The sequence below is a fragment of the Oryx dammah genome, unplaced genomic scaffold (genome assembly GCF_014754425.2).
Source record: "Oryx dammah isolate SB20612 unplaced genomic scaffold, SCBI_Odam_1.1 HiC_scaffold_27, whole genome shotgun sequence".
In the NCBI taxonomy this organism is placed as follows: Eukaryota; Metazoa; Chordata; class Mammalia; order Artiodactyla; family Bovidae; genus Oryx; species Oryx dammah.
The window spans coordinates 71,542,712-71,566,287 of record NW_024070211.1 but is presented as its reverse complement, the minus strand read 5'-3'; the positions used below and the strand labels follow the sequence as shown (position 1 = coordinate 71,566,287).

At 40.4% G+C, this 23,576-nt stretch overlaps 1 protein-coding gene across 4 annotated transcripts in view; it reads left to right on the top strand.

Moving 5' to 3' along the window:
- The window catches only part of NCKAP5 (NCK associated protein 5), a 1,043,181-nt gene that overhangs the window by 525,164 nt on the left and 494,441 nt on the right, over window positions 1-23,576 (top strand). For all 4 annotated transcript variants that reach the window (XM_040228410.1, XM_040228409.1, XM_040228412.1 and 1 more), the window contains one exon: window positions 11,950-12,083. In XM_040228410.1, coding sequence (XP_040084344.1) covers window positions 11,950-12,083 — 134 coding nt within the window. The remainder of the gene's footprint in view (window positions 1-11,949; window positions 12,084-23,576) is intronic.

The following is a 23,576-nucleotide window of genomic DNA, read 5'->3' as shown; positions in this document are numbered from 1 at the left end:
GGAGAAGGAAATGGCAACCAGCTCCGGTATTCTTGTCTAGAGACTTCCATTGACAGAGTAGCCTAGTGGGCTACATACAGTCCATGGGTCGCAAAAGCTGGACACAACTGAGAGACTAATACTTACTTACTTAAAGAGGAAAGGGCTTTGGAATCCTCCTCTTGATTCAGAGTTCTTTTTCTCCACCATGATATATAGCTCTGCTGTAATATGACATATCTGTTTCTAAAAATCATTGCACAGGGCTTGTAGGAAAAATGAAACCAGGGACACAATACTGAAAAACTGGAAGTGACACTTAAAAAAAATAGGCATCTAATAAAAATGGCAGCTAAGTTTTACAGTGTTAAATGGTTAAGATATACAGAAATAACACAATAAATATGGCACTTGACCTTGAAAAGGACGTGCAGTTTGCTTGTGGGAGTGATCATGGGAAGGGCTGCAGCTCGTGAGTTATTGTGAAGCAGTGGAAAGAAGGCTGTGTGAGATCAGAGGGCAAGTGTTACCATCAGACGTGGATGGGGTGACTCGTGACACACCTGGCGGGCTGAGGTATGGATTGAATGTTTCTAACTAGGTTCATTCAGGTGCAATTTTCTGCGTTCACTTATGTTTGTCGTGAATGAAATTGGGTCTAAGAGAGTAGCGTCATCCTCAGACTGTCTGTCCATTGTGCTGGGATAAATTTGTCTTTTAAAAATACGCGTTAAAAGGTGATCTAGGATGGCATTGTGGGAAGATGCTGAACTCACCTCCTCCCACAGACACTCCAAAACTAGACTACATATGGAACAGTTCCCTCTGAAAAAGGCTTCCAGACTAGCTTAACTTTTTCATCATATCAAGTGAGAAAAAGTCCCCATCGAGGTGGGTAGAAGCAGATACCTGACCCCGCCTTAAACCCCACACCCGGGCATGGTGACCCACAACTGGGAGGGAACTCATAAATCCTGAACTTCTCCCTCAGGAATGGGGAGTCTGTACTCCACGTCAGGCACCCCAGCTCAGGACTTGCACCTGAGAGACGAGCCCCCAAAACATCGGACTTCGAAAGCCAGTGGGGCTCATGATCATGAGACCCAAAGAGCTATAGTAAACTGCAAAACTGCTCTTAAAAGACTCATTCACCCCAGGGCACAGCACAGAGGCAGCAGTTAGAAACGCACCCAGACTGTGTGTGATCTTTAAATGTTTAAGTGCCTGCCAGCGGGGAAGGGGCCTAATCGGATTCTAACTAGGAATGGAGGCCCTGGCCAGTGGCATCCTTGTACTCTTCCTCTGCCTCACAAAGCCTGCAGGCACTGTCTCTTTCTTTTCTTCTTGGAAGGTGGCATCTATGTGGTCTCTCCCTGCCAGCTCCTCAGTGCCAATGTCTCAAGATGGGAGCTGTCACACACAGCTGGTGCTCTGGATTTTTATGTCTGGTATACAGTTTTCTGGCAGCAACCCAGGGGACTGCCCTTGGGCACCTGGCTCTAACGGTTTGCTTTCCTGGGTTCATGGGAGTGTAACAATCAGACAGTTCTTAGCAGGCTGCCACCCCCAGCGCACAGATAGCAGATTGTAACACCCCTAGTCTTTCTGAGGAGACCCATTTCCTTGTCCAGAAGCTCCTGGCCTGGCACATTCCTAGCAACCCAGGGAAAGGCTCTCGGGATGAAGGCTGGTGGACAGTCTTCATCCTCTCACTCTCCCTCACTCTAGCTTTCTGGTATCTCCTAGAAAAGAGCTTGTACCCTTGTCTGGTACCCTCATTTCTGCAGCAGCCACAAAGGGACACCCCTATATCACCTGGCTCTAGAAGTCAGCAGGGCTTACACCTGTGGGTCTCACAGAATGATAACCACTGGAGAAAGCATTTTTAAATAGCTACCACTTGAGGGCACACCAAGAGGCAACAGACCCAGGAACTCAATCTTTCTGTGAAAGATTTATCAGCATAGCTGCAGGGTGAGGGGCATTCTTCTAATTAAACACACATCAAAGGACTGACTTTAAATCTTTCAAAGACCTTAGAGGGCAGATGCTCTCTTCACACTCTGTCCTGTGCTCCAGAATGCCAGTGTCTCTTGGAAGATAGCTCTAACCTGTGTCTGGTGCCCCAGTTTTTGTGGGCATAGGAGATGTTCCTTGATTGCCTGGCTCTGGTAGTCAGAGGGGCTTGCATTGTGAAGTACCACAGATCTGTAACAGTTGGAGGCAGTTCTTAGGACACTGCACAGACACTAGAGTGAAACACATTTATTTAGTCTTTCTGTGAAAGAGGCCTATTTACTTATCCTGGAGCCTCAGCCTGAGGGACAGCTTCAGCTTTACCACTCATCTAGAGGCTGTGGCGGTAGTCTTGGGAACAGACACTAGTGACATCCAAATACATTCATCTAGAGCCCTGAATATTGCAACTGTTGCCCAGAGGACACGTCCAGAGTGCCTGGTCTGGAGCCAGCAGGGTTTACAATTGCATTCCCAAAGGAACTTCAATCATTTGCATATGTCAAAAGCTACTGCCTGAGGGGTCTGGCCTCCAAGCACCCTGAAACTAGGTGCTGACTGAGATCTTTCCCTTTATAACACTGACAGTTCTTGGCACACCACCGTCACCTGCAAGCCATTAAAAAATAATAAAGCAGACTACCTGGCCAATTAAAAAGTTTCATGAGAAAGCCAAGATCTAGGGCAAGGAGGCCACTCCTTCAAGGTGGGGAGAGGCAAGTGTTTCACTTAATACACAGAAACAATCATAAAGAGTCAAGCAAAATAGAAAAACAGAAAAATATTTTCCAAATGAAAGAATAAAGTAAGACCTCAGAAAAAACCTAAATGAAGTGGAGATGAGTAATTTACCCAGTAAAGGATTCAAAATAGTGGTCATAAACATGCTAACCAAACCTGGGAGAAGACTAGATGAACACAGTAAGAACATTGATGGAGATAGAAAAAAATAAGAAATTACCAAACAGAAGTCAGAGAGCCGAGGATCAAAATAACAAATGAAAAATTCACTAGATCAGTTTATCAGCAGACTAGATGAAGCAGAAGGGATCAGTGATCTTGAAGACAGGGCAAAGGAATTCATCTAAGCAGATCAGAGGAAAAAAAGAATTTGAAAAAAGGAAGATAGCTTAAGGGACTTATTAGACAATATCAAGCAGACTAACATGTCTACTTCAAGAAAAAAGAAGTATCTCAAACAACCTAACTTTATACCTTAAGGAACTAAAAAAAGATAAACCAACTAAGCTTAAAGTTCATAGCTGGAAAGATGTAACAAAGATCAGAGTGGAGGTAAATGATATCTAAAATTTTCTAAACTGAAAAATGTTGACTAAAAAGACAACGGAAAATAGCAATGAAACGAAGAGGTGATTCTTTGAAAATAATGATTGACACACCTTTAGCTAGACTCACCAAGGAAAAAGAGAGGACTCAATTAAATGAAAACCAAAAATGAAAGGGGAGATGTTACAATTCATACCGCAGAGATACAAAGGATATTGATAGGTGACTGTGAAGAATTATGTGTCAACAAATTGGACAATCTAGAAGAAATTGGTGAATTCTAGAGACATACAACCTTCCAAGATTGAATCATGAAGAAACAGAAAAGCTAAATAGACTGCTTACCAGGAAGAAATTGAATGAAATATCATCAACTTCCCGAAGAACAAAAATTCAAGACTGAATCCTACCAAACATTCAAGGAAGAATTAATATTAATCCTTCTCAAACTTTAAAAAAAAAACACAACAATAGAATAAGAGGTAACATTTCCAAATTCATTTTAAAAGACCAGTATTATCATGATACTAAAACCAGGCAAGAAAAGAAAAGAAAGAAAAGAAAATTACAGGGCCATAGCTTTGATGAACATAGATGCAAAAATCCTCACCACAATCTTAGTGAACTGAATACAACAACGCACTGAAAGAGTCATATACCATGATCAAGTGAGATTTACTCCACAAGTGCAAATTGAGTTCAACATCTGCAAACCAGTCAACATGATACACCATTTTATCAAGCTGAAGAATAAAAATCATATGATCGTTTCAATCACCACAGAAAAAGCATTTGACAAAATTCAACATGTATTTATAATAAATACTCTCCACGGTGTAGATGGAGCATGCCTCAGCATAATAAAAGGCCATAAGTGACAAGCCTGGGATAATAGCTAATATTAATACTCAACAATGAAAAGCTGAAAGTTTCTCTTCTAATATCAGAAGAACACAAAGATGTCCACTCTTGCCACTTTTATTTGGCATATTATTGAAAGTTTCAGCCAGAACAGTTATCAAGGAGAAATAAAAGTCATCCAAATTGGAAAGGAAGAAGTACACTGTCACTATTTGAAGAAGACATCATTTTATGTATCAAAAATTCCAAAAACTACCAAAAAAAAAACTGTTAAAAGTAATAAATTCAGTAAACTTTCGGGACATTCTTTTACACTAACAATAGACTATCAGAAATAGAAATTAAGGAAATAATCCCATTTACAATTACATCAAAAATAGTAAAATACCTATGGAATAATTTAACCAAGGAGTTGAAAGGCATATATGTTGAAAACTATAAGACACTAATGAATGTAACTGAAGGCACAAGTAAATGGAAAAATATACCAATTCTCATGGATTAGAAGAATTAATAATAAAATGTCTATAATACTGAAAGCAGTCTACAAATTCAATGCAATCCCTATTAAAATTCCAGTGACATTTTTCACAGATATGGAACAAGCAATCCTAAAATTGGTATGAAAGTGCAAAGGCCCTGAATAGCTAAAGCAATCTTGAGAAAGAAGATTGAAGCTGGAGGCATCACGCTAAAATTATACTGTAAAGCTCTAGAAATTAAAACAGTATGGTATTGGCATAAACATAGACACATAGGTTAATGGAGTTAAATAGAGACCTCACACATATAGCTACATATACATGGTCAATAAAAAGCAGAGACATTACTTTGCTGATAAGGGTCGTATAGTCAAAGTTATGGTTTTTCCAGTAGTCATGTATGGATGTGAGAGTTGGACCATAAAGAAAGCTGAGCACCAAAGAATTGATGCTTTTGAGGTGTGGTGTTGGAGAAGACTCTTGAGAGTCCCTTGGACAGCAAGGAGATCCAACCAGTCTATCCTAAAGGAATTCAATCCTGAATATTCATTGGAATGACTGATGCTGAAGCTGAAACTTTGACCACCTTATGTGAAGGGCCAGCTCATTAGAAAACACCCTGATTCTGGGAAAGATTGAAGGCAAGAGGAGAAGGGGACAACAGAGGGATGAGATAGTTGGATGGCATCACTGACTCGATGGACATGAGTTTCAGCAAGCTCCGGCAGATGGTGAATTAGAAGGAAGCCTGGTGTGCTGCAGTCCATGGGGTTGCAAAGAGTGGGACACAGCTGAGTGACTAAACCAAAACAGCATGGTCAATAAATTTATGACAAGCTAAGTTTGTAAAATGGGGAGAGGATTTCTTAATAAATAGTTTTGGGGAAAATGAATATACACATGCAAAAGAATGAAACTAGATTACTGTTTTATAACACAAACAAAAATTAACTCAAAAAGTATTAAAGGCCTAATGGAATGTACATCTTGAAATCATCAGTTCAGTTCAGTTCTGTCTCTCAGTCATGTCCGACTCTTTGCGACCCCCTGAATTGCAGCACACCAGGCCTCCCTGTCCATCACCAACTCCCAGAGTTCACTCAAACTCATGTCCATCGAGTCGATGATGCCATCCAGCCATCTCATCCTCTGTTGTCCCCTTCTCCTCCTGCCTCCAATCTTTCCCAGCATCAGAGTCTTTTCCAACGAGTCAACTTTTTGCATGAGGTGGCCAAAGTATTGGAGTTTCAGCTTTAGAATCAGTCCTTCCAAAGAACACCCAGGACTGATCTCCTTTAGGATGGACTGGTTGGACCTCCTTGCAATCCAAGGGACTCTCAAGAGTCTTATCCAACACCACAGTTCAAAAACATCATCAATTATTTGGCGCTCAGCTTTCCTTAAAGTCCAACTCTCACATCCATACATGACTACTAGAAAAACCATAGTTTTGACTAGATGGACCTTTGTTGGCAAAGGAATATCTCTGCTTTTTAATATGCTGTCTAGGTTGGTCATAACTTTCCTTCCAAGGAGTAATCATCTTAATTTCATGGCTGCAATCACCATCTGCAGTGACTTTGGAGCCTAAAAAAATAAAGTCTGACACTGTTTCCACTGTTTCCCCATCTAATTCCCATGAAGTGATGGGACCAGATGCCATGATCTTCATTTTCTGAATGTTGAGCTTTAAGCCAACTTTTTGACTCTCTTTCACTTTGATCAAGAGGCTAGTTCCTCTGCACTTTCTGCCATAAGGGTGGTGTTATCTGCATATCTGAGGTTATTGATATTTCTCCCGGCAATCTTGATTCCAGCCTGTGCTTCTTCCAGCCCAGCGTTTCTCATGATGCACTCTGCATATAAGTTAAAAAAGCAGGGTGACAGTATACAGTTTCTCAAGAGGCCGGTCAGGTGGTCTGGTATTCCCACCTCTTTCAGAATTTTCCACAGTTTATTGTGATCCACACAGTCAAAGACTTTGACATAGTCAATAAAACAGAAATAGATGTTTTTCTGGAACTCTCTTGCTTTTTTGATGATCCAATGGATGTTGGCAATTTGATCTCTGGTTCCTCTGCCTTTTCTAAAACCAGCTTGAACATCAGGAAGTTCACAGTTCACATATTGCTGAAGCCTGGCTTGGAGAATTTTGAGCATTACTTTACTAGCATGTGAGATGAGTGCAATTGTACAGTAGTTTGAGCATTCTTTTGCATTGCCTTTCTTTGAGATTGGAATGAAAACTGACCTTTTCCAGTCCTGTGGCCACTGCTGAGTTTTCCAAATTTGCTGACATATTGAGTGCAGCACTTTCACAGCATCATCTTTCAGGATTTGGAATAGTTCAACTGGAATTCCATCACCTCTACTAGCTTTGTTTGTAGTGATGCTTCCTAAGGCCCACTTGACTTCACATTCCAGGATGTCTGGCTCTAGGTGAGTGATCACACCATCATGATTATCAGGGTCATGAAGATCTTTTTTGTACACTTCTTCTGTGTATTCTTGCCAACTCCTCTTAATATCTTCTGCTTCTGTTAAGTGAAGTTGCTCAGTTGTGTCCGACTCTTTGCGACCCCATGGACTACATGTAGCCTACCAGGCTCCTCTGTCCATAGGATTTTCCAGGCAATAGTACTGGAGTGGATTGCCATTTTCTTCTCCAGGGGATCTTCCTGACCCAGGGATTGAACCTGGGTCTCCCGCATTGTAGACAGACACTTAACCATCTGAGCCACCAGGGAAGTCTGTTATGTCCATATCAATTCTGTCCTTTATTGTGCCCATCTTTGCATGAAATGTTCCCTTGTTATCTCTAATTTTCTTGAAGAGATCTCTAGTCTCCCATTTTATTGTTTTCCTCTGTTTCTTTGCATTAAACACTGAGGAAGGCTTTCTTATCTCTCCTTGCTCTTCTTTGGAACTCTGCTTTCAAATGGAAATGCTGCTGCTGCTAAGTCACGTTAGTCGTGTCCGACTCTGTGCAACCCCATAGACGGCAGCCCAGCAGGCTCCCATTCCTGGGATTCTCCAGGCAAGAATATGGAGTGGGTTGCCATTTCCTTCTCCAGTGCATGAAAGTGAAAAGTGAAAGTGAAGTTGCTCAGTCGTGTCCAACTCTTCGTGACCCCATGGACTGCAGCCTACCAGGCTCCTCAATCCATGGGATTTCCCAGGTAAGAGTACTGGAGTGGGTTGCCATTGCCCTCTCCTTCAAATAGATATATCTTTCCTTTTCTCCTTTGTCTTTCACTTTTCTTCTTTTCACAGCTATTTGTAAGGCCTCCTCATAAAACCATTTTGCCTTTTTCCATTTCTTTTTCTTGGCGATAGTCTTGATCCCTGTCTCCTATACAGTGTCACGAACCTCCGTCCATAGTTCATCAGGCACTCTGTCTATCAGATCTAATCCCTTGAATCTATTTTTCAGTTCCACTGCATAATAATAAGGGATTTGATTTAGGTAATATCTGAATGGTCTAGTAGTTTTCTGTACTTTCTTCAATTTAAGTCTGAATTTGGCAATAAGGAGTTCATGATCTGAGCCACAGTCAGCTCCCAGTCTTATTTTTGGTGATTGTATACAGCTTCTCCATCTTTGGTTGCAAAGAATATGATCAATCTGATTTCAGTATTGACCATCTTGTGATGTCCATGCATAGAGTCTTCTCTTGTGTTGTTGGAAGAGGGTGTTTGTATGACCAGTGCGTTCTTTTGGCGAAACTCTATTAGCCTTTGCCCTGCTTCATTCTGTACTACAAGGCCAAGTTTGTTTGGTACTCCAGGTATTTCTTGAATTCCTACTTTTGCATTCCAGTCCCCTATAATGAAAAGGACATCTTTTTGGGGTGTTAGTTCTAGAAGGTCTTACAGATCTTCATAGAACCGTTCAACTTGAGCTTCTTCAGCATTACTTGTCGGGGCATAGACTTGGATTACCGTAATATTGAATGGTTTGCCTGGAAAGGAACAGAGGTCATTCTGTTGTTTTTGAGATTGCATCCAAGTACTGCATTTCAGATTCTTTTGTTTGCTATGAGGGCTATTCCATTTCTTCTAAGTGATTCTTGCCCATAGTAGTAGATATAATGGTCATCTGGGTTAAATTCACCCATTCCAGTCCATTTTAGTTTGCTGGTTCCTTAAATGTTGATGTTTACTCTTGCCATCTCCTGTTTGACACTTCCAATTTACCTTGATTCATGGACCTAACATTCCAGGTTCCTATGCAGTATTGCTCTTTACAGCATCAGATTTTACTTCCATCACCAGTCACATCCACAGCTGGGTGTTGTTTTTACTTTGGCTCCATCTCTTCATTCTTTCTGGAGTTATTTCTCCACTGATCTCCTGTAGCATATTGGGCACCTACCGACCTGGGGAGTTCATCTTTCATTGTCATATCTTTTTGCCTTTCATACTGTTCATGGGGTTCTCAAGGCAAGAATACTGAAGTGGTTTGCCGTTTTCTTCTCCAGTGGACCACATTCTGTCAGACCTCTCCACCGTGACCCATTCATCTTGGGTGGCCCTACATGGCATGGCTCATAGTGTGACTGAGTTAGTCAAGGCTGTGGTCCATGTGATCAGATTGGTTAGGTTTCTGTGATTGTGGTTTTCAGTCTGTCTGCCCTCTGATGGAGAAGGATAAGAGGCTTATGGCAGCTTCCTGATGGTAGAGACTGATTGAGTGGGGAATGGGTCTCATTCTGATGGGTGGGCCATACTCAGTAAAACTTTAATCCATTTTTATGCTGATGGGTAGGGCTGTGTTCCCTCCCTGTTATTTACCTGGGGCCACCTAGACAGCATATTAAAAAGCAGAGACATTTCTTTGCCAACAAAGGTCCATCTAGTCAAAGCTGTGGTTTTTCCAGTAGTCATGTATGGATGTACGAGTTGGACTTTTAGGAAAGCTGAGCACCAAAGAACTGATGCTTTTGAACTGTGGTGTTGGAGAAGACTCTTGAGAGTCCCTTGGACAGCAAGGAGATCCAACCAGTCTATCCTAAAGGAGATCAGTCCTGAATATTCATTAGAATGACTGATGCTGAAGCTGAAACTCCAATACTTTGGCCACGTTATTGGAAGAAATGACTGCTCTAGAAAGACTCTGATGCTGGGAAAGATTGAAGGTGGGAGGAGAAGGGGACAACAACAGAGGATGCGATGGTTGGATGGCATCACCGACTCAGTGGACTTGAGTTTGAGTGACCTCTGGGAGTTGGTGATGGACAGGGAAGCCTGGCTTGCTGCAGTCCATGGGGTCACAAAGAGTCGGGGACAACTAAGTGACTAAACTGAACTGAAACTGTGGTGGAGGTAATGAAGCTAATGGTGACCTCCTTCAAAAGGCCCACGTATGCACTGCTGCACTCAGTGCCCCCAGCCCTGCAGCAGGCCACCTCTGACCCACGCCTTCACTGGAGACTCCTGGACACTCACGGGCGAGTCTGGGTCAGTCTCTTGTGGGGTCACTGCTCCTTTCTCCCGGGTCCTGGCGCTCACAAGGTTCTGTGACCCCCAAGCATGCTTCCCCATCCTGTGTAAGTCCTGGTGGCTCCGTGGTGGGGTTAATGGCAGTGTCCTCCAAGAAGGCTTATGGCACCCTCTGGTCTACCACACCCAGAGCCTTTGCCCCCGCAGCAGTGTGCTGCTGACCCGTACCTCCACAGGAGACACTCAGACACAGTTCTGTCTTAGTCTCTGTGGGGTCTCTGGGTCCTGGTGCACACAAGGTTTGTTTGAGCCCTCTGAGCCTCTCTGGTGTGTATACAGTTTGACTTTAAATGTGATTTCTCCCCGCTTACCATCTTACTGGGGCTTCTCCTTTGCCCATGGGCGTGGGGTATCTCCTCAAAGTCTCTCCAGCACCACCGCCGCTCCCGACCCAATAGAGCAGGCTTCTTACACAGAAGAGAGAATGTAGTCAAAGTTGCCGAGGCACAGAGTGTGAAGTATTTTTAGAGGACCTTGATTTTTTTCCAGAAATGGTCTGTTTCATTCATGGCCCTCAGAAGAATTTTTTTTTTTCCTTGAATGATACAGTGGATCAAGTTTTTCTGGGTAATTCAATGTACAGAGTTGTAGTGTTTGATTTATTTAGAGATTCAAGTCTCTGCTTCCATTCTTTCCCTTGAAGAATATAGGTCCCTCATAATCAGGCATTGTCTTTGATTTTCCTTCTCGATTATATATGCTGTACACAAAGTGCTTAATTTAGTAATATACATAACCATAATAGCATGACATGCTTTAAAAAAAGAAAAGGCAGCAACAACAGCAAAACAAAAACAAAAAAAGTTGTTAGTTTTAGCTGAGTCTATGTCAGGATCTGAGCATGTGTGCTTTTTACCTGTTCCTGAAGTGCGATTTTGCTGAACCATTTATCCTGGGTCATCCAGTCCCTCTTTTTAACACCTGATGTCCATTTGTGAGGAGCTCATTTTCTTGGATTACAAATAAGCCACTTTATTTGTAATTTATAAATTGTAATCACTGGTTTGTGATTTAACCAGTTTCCATCTGTGAAAATCTAATTGGGAAAATTCAAAATAGTTCTTTAACCTTATCCTCATCAGCTCCATGGTATAATTAGGTTGGAATGTCTGTATATTTTACAGAAATATTCCCTTTAAAATATTACCAGAGATTGAAGAGGTGAAATCATTCTCAACAATCACCAATAAACTTACTTGTTATTACTCAAATTGATATGCATTTGCTGCTGTTGCTAAGTCGCTTCAGTCGTGTCTGATTCTGTGCAATCCCACAGACAGCAGCCCACCAGGCTTCTCCCTCCCTGGGATTCTCCAGGCAAGAACACTGGAGTGGGTTGCCATTTCCTTCTCCAGTGCATGAAAGTGAAAAGTGAAAGTGAAGTTGCTCAGTCGTGTCCGACTCTTCGCAACCCCATGGACTGCAGCCTACCAGGCTCCTCCATCCATGGGATTTTCCAGGCAAGAGTACTGGAGTGGGGTGCCATCGCCTAGTATGGCATTATTCAGTCATCAGTCTTCATCTCTGACTAGGAAGCCACCTGGTTTGGTGGAAATCATTTAGGCATTGGAGTCAAATCAGCCAGGATTGAATACTTATTACCTTGTTTTTACGAGAAACTACTTTGATGTCTTGGATCTTTGGTTTCCTAGATAACAAGAGTGTAATACTAGAACCTACTTCATGAGGTTGCAATGAGGATGAAATTAATTAATATATAAAGTCCAAGGTAGCATTTAATAACCAAAAGTAACTACTAATTATTTTTTAGTAATATTTAGAAACACCTTCTTAAAAGCCATCCCCTGTGTGCCTTTTGCAGCATGAGAAGCTGATACATGAATTGGAAGAGGAGAGACACTTGCGTCTTCAGAGTGAGAAGCGCTTGCAGGAGGTGACACTGGAGTCTGAGCGCAACAGAATTCAGATGCGCGGCCTGCAGCAGCAGTTCTCCAGGTACTGTTCTCTCCGGAGCATCTTGCTTCCTGAGGTGCATTGCTCCCCGTACCAGTTACACCTTTGCTTGCATTTCCACTGTGCAAGCTCGTGTTACATTTGAGAAGCTAATGACCAACAGTTTAGCTTCTAGTCAAGTCATCCAATTTCATTTGGACCAATCTTCTGGAATTTTCCATCAGTACCTCAGACTTGAATTTCTTGAACTTAGTTATCTTTTCTTGCCTAATGGCTTTTCAGAGTATCTTTCCAAAGTAAGATGAATGGGCTATGTGGCCTGCAGGTGTGATCTGGGAAAGCCCAGCCAGGAGGATGCAGTTTTACTGGGCTTATAGTCCAATTTTCAGGTAGAGAGAGTGTGAATCTTCCAGTAAACTCTTACTCCTTATTTAGAGTAATATTTAGAATCTGTCAAAATTATAATCAGCATTTTTCCTTTAAAAAACAAAACTTTAATTCGAAACAATTTGGAAAAAGTAACTCTTTGGTTTAAGGTCAGCACAGTAAAAAAGCTTTCAACTTTCAAATATGGTTAATATAAGGCCAGGTAAAGTTTCAACCTATTATTTAAAATCTCTTCAGTTTCACAGAAAAAACACAAACTTGTGCAATTACAGTCCTAGAATCAGATCTAGGAACCCTATGAGGGACTTTGCTTTCGTTTTTGTGAGTTTTACTTCACTTTGCAAAAACCAGGAAAATAATTTTTAACTCTTTTCTCCCTCATGAGGCTGTCTCAGATTCAAATTTAAAAAGTTGCCCTAAGATTTTCTTCAGCAAGCTCTGTCTTGCCTTGGATTTACCATTGGGATTTGAATAAAATTGGTGATGGATAATTTTGCTTCCTCATCATGAGGCTTTTATATTGGTAACAGTTTTATCTGTGTTGCAGGAAGAATTGAGCCTTTAGATGATTTATCTCATGGTGGCTCATGCCATGAATGTGGGCGATTTTGGTTTAGAGGCATCTTGGAGAAATAGGGTAGAAAGGATGGATGACTCCTATATGTTCAGAGTCATAATTTAACACCCTGTTCAACTCTTGGAGCCCATGATAATACAGGTGCTGTAGAAATGCACCAATCAATACTTTAACAAATGCATGTCCCACCCCTCACAGGCTATTACTTATACAGCCTTGTGCTCAATTTTTCATTGTGTTTGATGGCAACTTTCACTTTATGTCTCCCACCTTGAAATAATAGCTCCTCCCCCTCCCCCTGAAGCAACTTTGAAACAAGTACCGCTTTGTAATACTTGCCATTTTAATGATATAAGAAAGGAGGGTGCAGATTGTGCTACCCTTGTACCATCTAATTGAGATGTCTCTGTATTCAAGCTATTGATTTACAGGACGTGAGGCATCGGCACAGTAAATTATTTTCCTATGATGCCAGGCCATCTGCTGTAAATCAGATGACAATCCCATACAGATTTGAGTTGCACAAGAGTGGATGCTACATCCTAGGCTGAAAAAGAAGATAATTATTTGTAAAACAAATAGTGGTTTGTTTTACATACTGCTTTTGTGAAGATTTTTTTCCCTCAACATAATCAGTTTTCTTGGTAAGCTTCTTTGACACTGAAAGTTCAAGGCCAGTTATAGCCAGACAACTAATGTAAATCAGCCAAAGCTGGGGGAGAAAGCATATGTAACAGAGAAGATAATTACAGAATAATTCAAGTAGACGTACCAAACCACTGCTGATGGCCTTTCACATTTTAAACTTTGGTCTGTAAGATGTCTCTAGTTAGGCTTATTTAAACAGCCCTGTTACTGTACTCTAAGTCTTTATAAAATCCTCACTACTACAAAACATGTCTAGAGCACATCACCCTGAGACATTTGTTGCTATTGTTCAGTCGCTAAGTCGTGTCTGACTCTTTGTGACCCCATGAACTGCATTATACCAACCTGGGACATGGTCAGTATCTAAATGCTCACGTAAATAAATTCTATAATTCAAATAATTGTATTGAATTTAAAACTTTAATAGTCAACAAGTCTTTTTAGTACATGATGATATCCGAGGTAGACTGTAGACATACTTCGGGTATTGTTCATGGGATGAGTTTATTTTTAAAAATAATGTAATAGTCTATCTTTTCAAAGGACGTGATGTGACTTACAATAAAAGGCAGTTTTACAATAAGACTATTAAAATAAGAACAGAAAATGAAGACCACGAAAGGGAAGCATGCTTTCTGAGAGTGGGAATTTAATTGAGCTCTTAAGATTCATGGCAGACATGATTAAAAGGAAAACGCAAGAGGATATGTAATTATTACCTCAGAGACAAAGGCTACTACTCCTTAGAAACATTATCTTTGGCAGTAAACTCATAGTGGAATGCATTTTATAGACCCCTTCAGAGATGGCATTGAAGGATATGGTAGACAATGCTCCAAGATAGTGTAAATTATGATTAATTCATAAAAGTATTATTGCGTCTGCTATGTCACTTATGTCTATGAAGTTAAGCAACTTCACGCTACATGAATTAGGAATGTTTGGTCCATGTCTGTGTGAAAACAAGTAAAATAGGCAGAACTTCACTGCTCAGTGTTCTCAAGCATTAGATCTCAGTTTCATGGGGACATGTAAGTATACATGTGTTGTATCTTTCTAATACTCTTTTATGAAACTAGAGCACAGAGGTATGAGATATTGAGGCCTGAGATAGTGAGGCCTATATGAGATATTGAGATATTGAGGCTGAGTTGAATGAGGTATTTTCATGGTATTTTTGATCATACTGTACCCATGGGAGAATCTAAACAGTAGTCAAGGAGATTCTGAGGTTCGGGTCCAGGAATGACATGAGGCATTAAAGGGAAAAAATGAATAATGAAGTTAGAAGATGGGACAGTTAGGTACATGTATGAAGTAGAGTTCAGGTGTCAGGATGAGCGATTCAGAATGATTCTGAGGCTTGGTTTTATGCAGTTTCATTTAGGTGATGGGCTTGGTGGCTTAGAAGCACGGGGCACGCCTGGTTGTGATCATCTGTGGTAGTGAGTGAGGGGGTCACTTAGGTGATAAGAATCTACTCAAGTGTGGGATGAACAGTTCTCTTTTATGTCACCACCCAACCTTCATCTATAAGCCCTTCCTCCCTCTTGACTTCCGATTAGTGTATAATGATTAGCAGGAGTCCAGAATTTGGGCAATTAAATAAAATGTGGCCAGAGGTTACATAATTATCTATAAGCTCATAAATCAGAAATTGCTTTCACTGACAGTGATTCAGGCAACCATAACAAACCTGATCTAGACCATTTACCTTCTTTAATGTAAATTCAGAGAAAAAAAGGGATGCTGTCAAAGTTAGTCTTCCCCATAGATGAAGGCATGAATCAAGCCAGATGCAATAAGAAGTACATAAAGGCAGGTGGTGGTGTCATTAGGGCTACCCCTTCCTTCTCTGATTATTTAATGATTAAATCAAAGATGCTTTCCAGATGTCAGAGTGATTGTTTAACCATATGTCTGGGCATATTTTATGTGGGGTTAGCTTTGTGATTCCCCCCTATAATTCTATAACTTGCTTTACACTGTTTGATCTGTGATTTGTCAAGCCAGCCAAGGTCAATGGTGCAAACTGAGGCTATGGCACTTCCTTCCTTCCTGTATAAAGATAATTAGTGTTTGAACCCCGGTTTCATTACTCCTGCAATGTCTCAGTAGGTAAAGAATCCTCTTGCAATTCAGGAGACACAGGTTCAGTCCGTGGGTCAGAAGGATCCCCTGGAGTAGGAAATAGCAATCCACTCTAGTATTCTGGCTAGCAATCCACACTAGTATTGGCTCAGACGGTAAAGTGCCTGCCTGCAACGTGGGAGACCTGGGTTCGATTCCTGGGTCGGGAAGATCCCCTGGAGAAGGAAATGGCAATCCCCTCCAGCACTCTTGCCTAGAAATTCCCATGGACGGAGAAGCCTGATAGGCTACAGTCCATGGGTTCGCAAAGAGTCGGACATGACTGAGCGACTTCACTTTCACTTTCTAGTATTCTTGCCTGGGAAATCCCTGGCAGGCTACAGTCCAAAGGGCTGCAGAGAGTCAGATGACTGAGAGAGTGAGCGCAACTCATACTCCACCTTGAGTGAAGGAAGTGGCATTGACCAGGTAGGGTGTGTTGAAGTGGAAAGCTCAGCAATGGCCACAGGACTGGAAAAGGTCAGTTTTCATTCCAATCCCAAAGAAGGGCAATGCCAAAGAATGCTCAAACTACTGCACAATTGCACTCATCTCACACTAGCAAAGTAATGCTCAAAATTCTCCAAGCCAGGCTTCAACAGTACATGAATTATGAAGTTCCAGATGTTCAAGCTGGATTTAGAAAAGGCACAGGAACCAGAGATCAAATTGCCGACATCTGTTGGATCATGGAAAAAGCAAGAGAGTTCCAGAAAAACATCTACTTCTGCTTTATGGACTATGCCAAGGTCTTTGAGTGTGTGGATCACAACAAACTGTGAAAAATTCTGAAAGAGGTGGGAATACCAGACGACCTGGCCTGCCTCCTGAGAAATCTGTATGCAGGTCAGGAAGCAACAGTTAGAACTGGACATGGAACAACAGACTGGTTCCAAATAGGAAAAGAAGTACGTCAAGGCTGTATATTATCACCCTGCTTATTTAATTTATATGCAGAGTACATCATGTGCAATGCTGGGCTCGATGAAGCACAAAGTGGAATCAAGATGGCCAGGAGAAATATCAATAACTTCAGATATGCAGATGACACCACCCTTATGGCAGAAAGTGAAGAAGAACTTAAGAGCCTCTTGATGAAAGTGAAAGAGGAGAGTCAAAAAGTTGGGTTAAAACTCAACATTCAGAAAACTGAGATCATGGCATCTGGTCCCATGACTTCATGGTAAATAGGTGGAGAAACAATGGAAACAATGACAGACTTTATTTTGGAGGGCTCCAGAATCACTGCAGATGGTGATTGCAGCCATGAAATTAAAAGACACTTGCTCCTTGGAAGAAAAGTTATGACCCACCTAGACAGCATATTAAAAAGCAGAGACATTCCTTTGCCAACAAAGGTCCATCTAGTCAAGGCTATGGTTTTTCCTGTGGTCATGTATGGATGTGAGAGTTGGACTTTTAGGAAAGCTGAGTGCCAAAGAATTGATACTTTTGAACTGTGGTGTTGGAGAAGACTCTTGAGAGTGCCTTGTTCAGAAGGAGATCCAACCAGTCCACCCTAAAGGAAATCAGTCCTGAATATTCATTGGAAGGGCTGATACTGAAGCTGAAACTCCAGTACTTTGGCCACCTGATGGGAAGAACTGATGATCTATAAATACTCTGATTCTGGGAAAGATTGAAGGTGGGAGGAGAAGGGTACAACAACAGAGGATGCGATGGTTGGATGGCATCACTGACTCAGTGGACATGAGTTTGAGTAAACTCTGGGAGTTGGTGATGGACAGGGAGGTCTGGCCTGCTGCAGTCCATGGGGTCACAAAGAGTTGAACACGACTGAATGACTGAACTGAACTAATCATTGATTTCTAAAAAACAGACTTGTGAAGATATAAGCAAGTCTACAGAGTACTGATTTCATACAAAGCATTCAGGATTTGCACAAGTTATTTGTGTTGGTCCCTTAGGAAACAATCTAATCAATGTGTAGGTTATTACTGAAAGCTGCTGTTCATATAGACAGTCAACTACTTTTATTGTATGCATGATAAGATAGCATACAGTGAAAGTGAAAGTCACTCATCTGTGTCTGATTCTTTGTGACCCCATGAACTATACAATCCATGGAATTCTGCAGGCCAGAAAACTGGAGTGGGTAGCCTTTCCTTTCTCCAGGGGATCTTTCCAACCCAGGGATTGAACCACATTGCAGGCGGATTCTTTACCAGCTGAGCCACAAGGGAAGCCCAGAATACAGTATGTGTCCTCAAAACTATAAACTCCAGGTAGAGAAGCTGTATGTGCATCTAAGAATCCAACAACACATTTTAAGTTAGCTGTAAATGAAGGGACATTTGTCTAAATTCTGGACAACCATACTTCATATTTACTAATGTATGTTTTCATGCAAAGACATAAGTCAGATCAAATGAAATAAATAATTGAGTAGTAAAACTAGCAGTAATAACATATGTGATCATCATGTGGAAACTCTGTGCTGCAATATATATCTGAAACTTTAAATTAGAATCAACCTGGATTAGAATTCACCATCAGGCAGGCATGTTTTGTAAGCCATCTGCAGTTAGCAAATCACATCACACCCAAAGCATCAGGAATCAATGTTTTTCTGTGGCCTTGAAATATTCCAGGCCTGGGGTGTATGTGTGTGTGTGTCTGTGTGTGTGTGTGTGTCTGTGTGTGTGTGTCTCTGTGTGTGTGTGTCTGTGTCTTTGTCTGTGTGTCTGTGTGTATATGTCTGTGTCTGTGTGTGTGTCTGTGTCTGTGTGTGTGTGTGTATGTCTGTGTGTGTGTGTGTCTGTGTCTGTGTGTGTGTGCACGTGCATGCATGCATGTGTGTGTGTGTGTTTATGCCATGCAGTGGAAATTTCAGTAACAGGAACAATTAAACTTTGTCACTCATAATTGACTAAGATACTTAAAAATCACCCAAATGGAATCCAAGCTGGCACTCTATCTCCAGAATTTCTCAGCACCTGTTTTGGCCTTCTCTTCTGCTCTGTTATCTGCTGCTTTGAAGCTGAAGCTATTTCTTCGCTTACTGTAAGGGGATTTGGCCTCTCACAGTTGTTTGCTGTGCTTAAGTGCAGTCTGCTGATTGCTGAGCTTCAAGGAGACATACATGGAGCTGGTTTTACCACTTTAACTCCTTCACTGGCCACTGTTCACATTATCATATGTCAGAGACTTTATGGAATCCTAGGGTTCATTTTCTGTTGCTCGTTTGGAAGCTGTCAGCACCTGACATAGAAGTGTGTGTTGAAGAAAGTAATCAGTTCAGTTGAGTTGCTCAGTCGTGTCCGACTCTTTGTGACCCCATGAACCACAGCACACCAGGCCTCCCTGTCCATCACCAACTGCCAGAGTCTACCCAAACCCATGTCCATTGAGTCAGTGATGCAATCCAGCCATCTCATCCTCCATCGTCCCCTTCCCCTCCAGCCCTCAATCTTTCCCAGCATCAAGGTCTTTTCAAATGAGTCATCTCTTTGCATGATTTGGCCAAAGTACTGGAGTTTCAGCTTCAACATCAGTCCTTCCAATGAACACCCAGGACTGATCTCCTTTAGGATGGACTGGTTGGATCTCCTAACCAGTCTTATCCAACACCACAATTCAAAAGCATCAATTCTTCGGTGCCCAGTCTTCTTTATAGTCCAACCCTCACATCCATACATGACAACTGGAAAAACCATAGCCTTAACTAGATGGACCTTTGTTGACAAAGTAATGTCTCTGCTTTTTAATATGCTGCCTAAGTTGGTCATAACTTTCCTTCCCAGGAGTAAGCATCTTTTAATTTCCTGGCTGCAGTCACCATCTGCAGTGATTTTGGAGCCCCAAAAAAGAAAGTCAGCCACTGTTTCCATTGTTTCCCCATCTATTTGCCATGAAGTGATAGGGCCAGATGCCATGATCTTAGTTTTCTGAATGTTAGCTTTAAGCCAACTTTTTCACTCTCCTCTCACTTTCATCAAGAGGCTCTTTAGTTCTTCACTTTCTGCCATAAGGGTGGTGAAAGTAATACGCCTTTCATTGTTCTGCCCACATGTTCCTTTCTACCTCTGTATCTGTCTGGTGCATTAAAAGAACATTTTCTCTACATCTTTAGAAGTAGTAAACGTAAGAAGATGAGAAGAGCTGTCAGCTGACCTTTGGGCAGTTAGCAGCACAGGCCTCTTCTGCTCCTATTTTCCATTTGCCCAGTTCCCAGAATGTTTGTCAACTTTAACCTGTCACTGAGGCTGGCTCTCCTGAGTGCCTTGTTCTCCTGATGAATGTAGAGTGTGCTTTCCTATTGATTTGGAGTTACTGGTTCCACATGATCAGCAATATTTCTGGCTGAGACGTCTCATAAAAATGGAAGCTTCTCATTTGCTCCTCTGGGTAAATCTACCAAAAGTTTAAAATGACATGGAACTTCCCTGCTGGTCCAGTGGCTAAGATTCCATGCTCCCAATGCAAGGTCAGGGAACTAGATCCCACATTCCACAGGCCACAACTAAAAAGTAAAAATGGCAAAACAACATTGGTCAAATAACTTCTCTTTAAATGACAACAGATGGAATAAATGGCATGGCATCTTTTTAAATGCTTGGTTAACATAATAAGAATCATACTTTGATGTCAGAAATGTGTATCTTAGTGATATAGTGAATAAGTCCTCACCTGAGCAAAGCAGACAGGGTCTGAAATGAATTATACAGACAATGGAAAGAAAGGAGGCCTTTTACAGCTCCCTGAGCAGCTTCTAACTTAATGTGAAACACTCCTTGAGTCCCTTGTAGTTCTGCCTCTGCATAATATATGATGATCTCAAAATTTAAAAAAATTTTAACAGAGGTATATGTTGTTGAGTAGGCAGCATGAAAGTTGTATTGCCTATTATTCATGTCTGGTAGAAAAAACTATATTAACATAGAATACAGTTCCAATTTCATTTCAAGGAGTCCTATCCTATGGAGTATGAGGTTTTCTAATACCTCATTCTAGCCCCACTCCTAACTAGCTTAATAACTTTGATTAAATAGTTTGACCTTTCTGGATCTCATTTCACTCATTTGTAAAATGAGGAAGTTGAATTGCATTATAGTTTTATAATGCTTTTTAGGCTTTTGAAAAGGCCATGTTTTAGAACTGAAATGCATTTCTTGAGTGAAGTTATAATTACACTATTATAACCAGGGCTCCTTGAAGTCCTAACCAATAGGTTTCATATTGAGAACTTGAAGTGGATTGTCTTATTCTCCATGTTGTGATGACAATGACGTTTTCTGGAATGGTTTCACCATGTCCATTTTGGTTACTTGACTCTGGAGAAGTCGAGATGAGGAAACTGCCAAGCCTAGATGAAATATTTCTGTTGAGGATAGTCAGATTGAATCCTGAGAAATCTGGCTGGTAAAAGGAAGTAAAGATCCTCTGCTATGAACATAACCATTATTGCTCTCAGCTCTGATATTGTCTGCTTTAGGATTTATTTGAACTAGTTTGGGGGAAAGCTGAAACAGAGAGAACTTTATGACAACCAGAATTGTTTCCACTTCTAAACAATTTCTCTGAAGGCATAGTCCTCAGTAAAAAATATGAGTGATTTAGTCTCTCCTCCAAACTTTTTTTTCAATTACTGATTATGACTCAATGTACTATACCCACCCAACACACTTTTTCTTTTAAGAAAATAAATGCAAGATATGGGAGAATAGATTTTATTTTAAGATTGAAAACTAAATCCATCCCTACTCTAAATAATAAGTGCTTTTTGGTTAAAGTTTACAAAAATTCCATTTTTTAAATGTATAGTTTGATCAGTTTTGACAGGCATATGTCATATGACTACTACTACAGTAAAGATACAGAATATGTCCATACCCCTGAAAAGCTCCTTCATTTCCCTTTATTTTCTGTTCCCTCTCCACACCCTAAGACCCTGTCAATGACTGATCTGATTTCTGTCTTTGTAGTTTTGCCTTTTCCAGAAGTTCTTCTTGTTTAAGTTGTAAAGTATTTAACTTTTCTGCCTGCATATCTGGCTTCTTTCACTTGGCAAGTCTTTTGAGATGCAGCCCCGGGGTTGCCTGTGTCAGAGCTTCTTCACCTTTCGTCGCTTAGTCGTATTCCCTTGTATAGAAATAATGGTACCACCGTTTGTTTATCCACTCATCTGTTGAAGGGTTTCTTCCATATTTGGTGATTATAAAAGTTGCTCTAAACATACAGCTTTCATACCCAAGTCTTGGTGTGCTTTCATTTGTCTTAGACAAATCACTAAAAATGGGATAACTGAGTCATATAGTAAACCTATGCTCCACTTTACAAGAAACTTCCAAGCTGTTTTCCAAAGTCACTGTGACATTTTGCATTTCCACTGGCAGTGTGTAGGGGTTCTCATTGTTCCATGTTGATAAATGCTCCTTGAAAAACAAAACACAAAGACATAAGATCACCAAAACAAATGTTTGGCTTAATGAATTATATTAAGGAGAATGTCCTTATAACCAACTCAAATCAAGAAAGAGAATTCTGCCATACCTCCTAGAATCCCTTCCAGGTGCCTCTTCCAAGAAGTAACTATTACTATCTTCCTCCAATAAGTAACTATTATCTTCATCTTAGAGCAGTAAATGCCTAGTGTTTTTAATAGTTTTTAAAAAAGTTTTATTGAAGTATAGCTTATTTACAATGATGTGTTAATTTATTCTGTATAGCAAAGTGATTCAGTTATACATATATATATGTATACATTCTAATAGTCTCTTCCATTGTAGGTTTTTGCAAGATACTGAATATAGTTCCCTGTGCTATATCTATCCTTGTTTATCTGTTTTATATATAGTAGCAGGTAGCTGTTAGTCTCAAACTCATAATTTATCCCTAGCCCCCACATTTGGTATCCATAAAATTGTTTTCTATGTCTGTGATTCTGTTTTAGTTTTGTAAATAAGTGCATTTGTATCATTTTGTAGATTCCATATGTAAGTGATATCTTTCTCTTTATTTGACTTACTTTGCTTAGTATGATAATCTCTAGGTCCATCCATATTGCTGCAAATGGCATTATTTTGTTCTTTTTATAGCTGAGTTATTATATATATAATATTATATATAATGGAATATATACATATACATATATGCACGCATACACACACATATATATACACGCACATATACATACACATACCACATCTTCTTTATCCATTCATCTCTAGATGGTTTAATAGTTTTTTTTGTTTTTCATTTAATGTATATCTACATACTTTATCTTGTCTGTTTGTTATAAAACTGAATATATCTTTTAGGTTTCTTTTAACCAACAGATTACCCTCTATCACTTACTTTTTCTTCAGATTTATGTATTGAAAAACCTAGAGGATTTGACCAATCGAGTTTCTCAGATAGAGTCTAAATTTATTAGTTATTGTTCTTGGGACAATTCAACGTGTCATCCTGGTCCTCCATTTTTTCCACAAAAGAGTAGCTGTTTCTATACATTGCTCTTAATAATGATTCAAATAAAGAGTTAAAGGTTGTTTATGCCTATTTAAGGGGGCAGAGAATATTTCTCATATCCCTATATACCTTTTATACCTATGACCTTTACCATGATGCTCAGTCAAAAACAATTTTGTTTGAATTTGGTTAAAAAATGAATGAAGAAATACAAGAATGAATGAATACCTTCACTGAAGCAGAAAGGTGCAGTCAGCATTGTATTGCTACTATGAAAGACTTAGGTTAAACATATGGAAGAATTTTAAAGATAGTGTGTTTATGATAGAAATTTGCTGTCAAGAGAGATTTTAATGGCTATT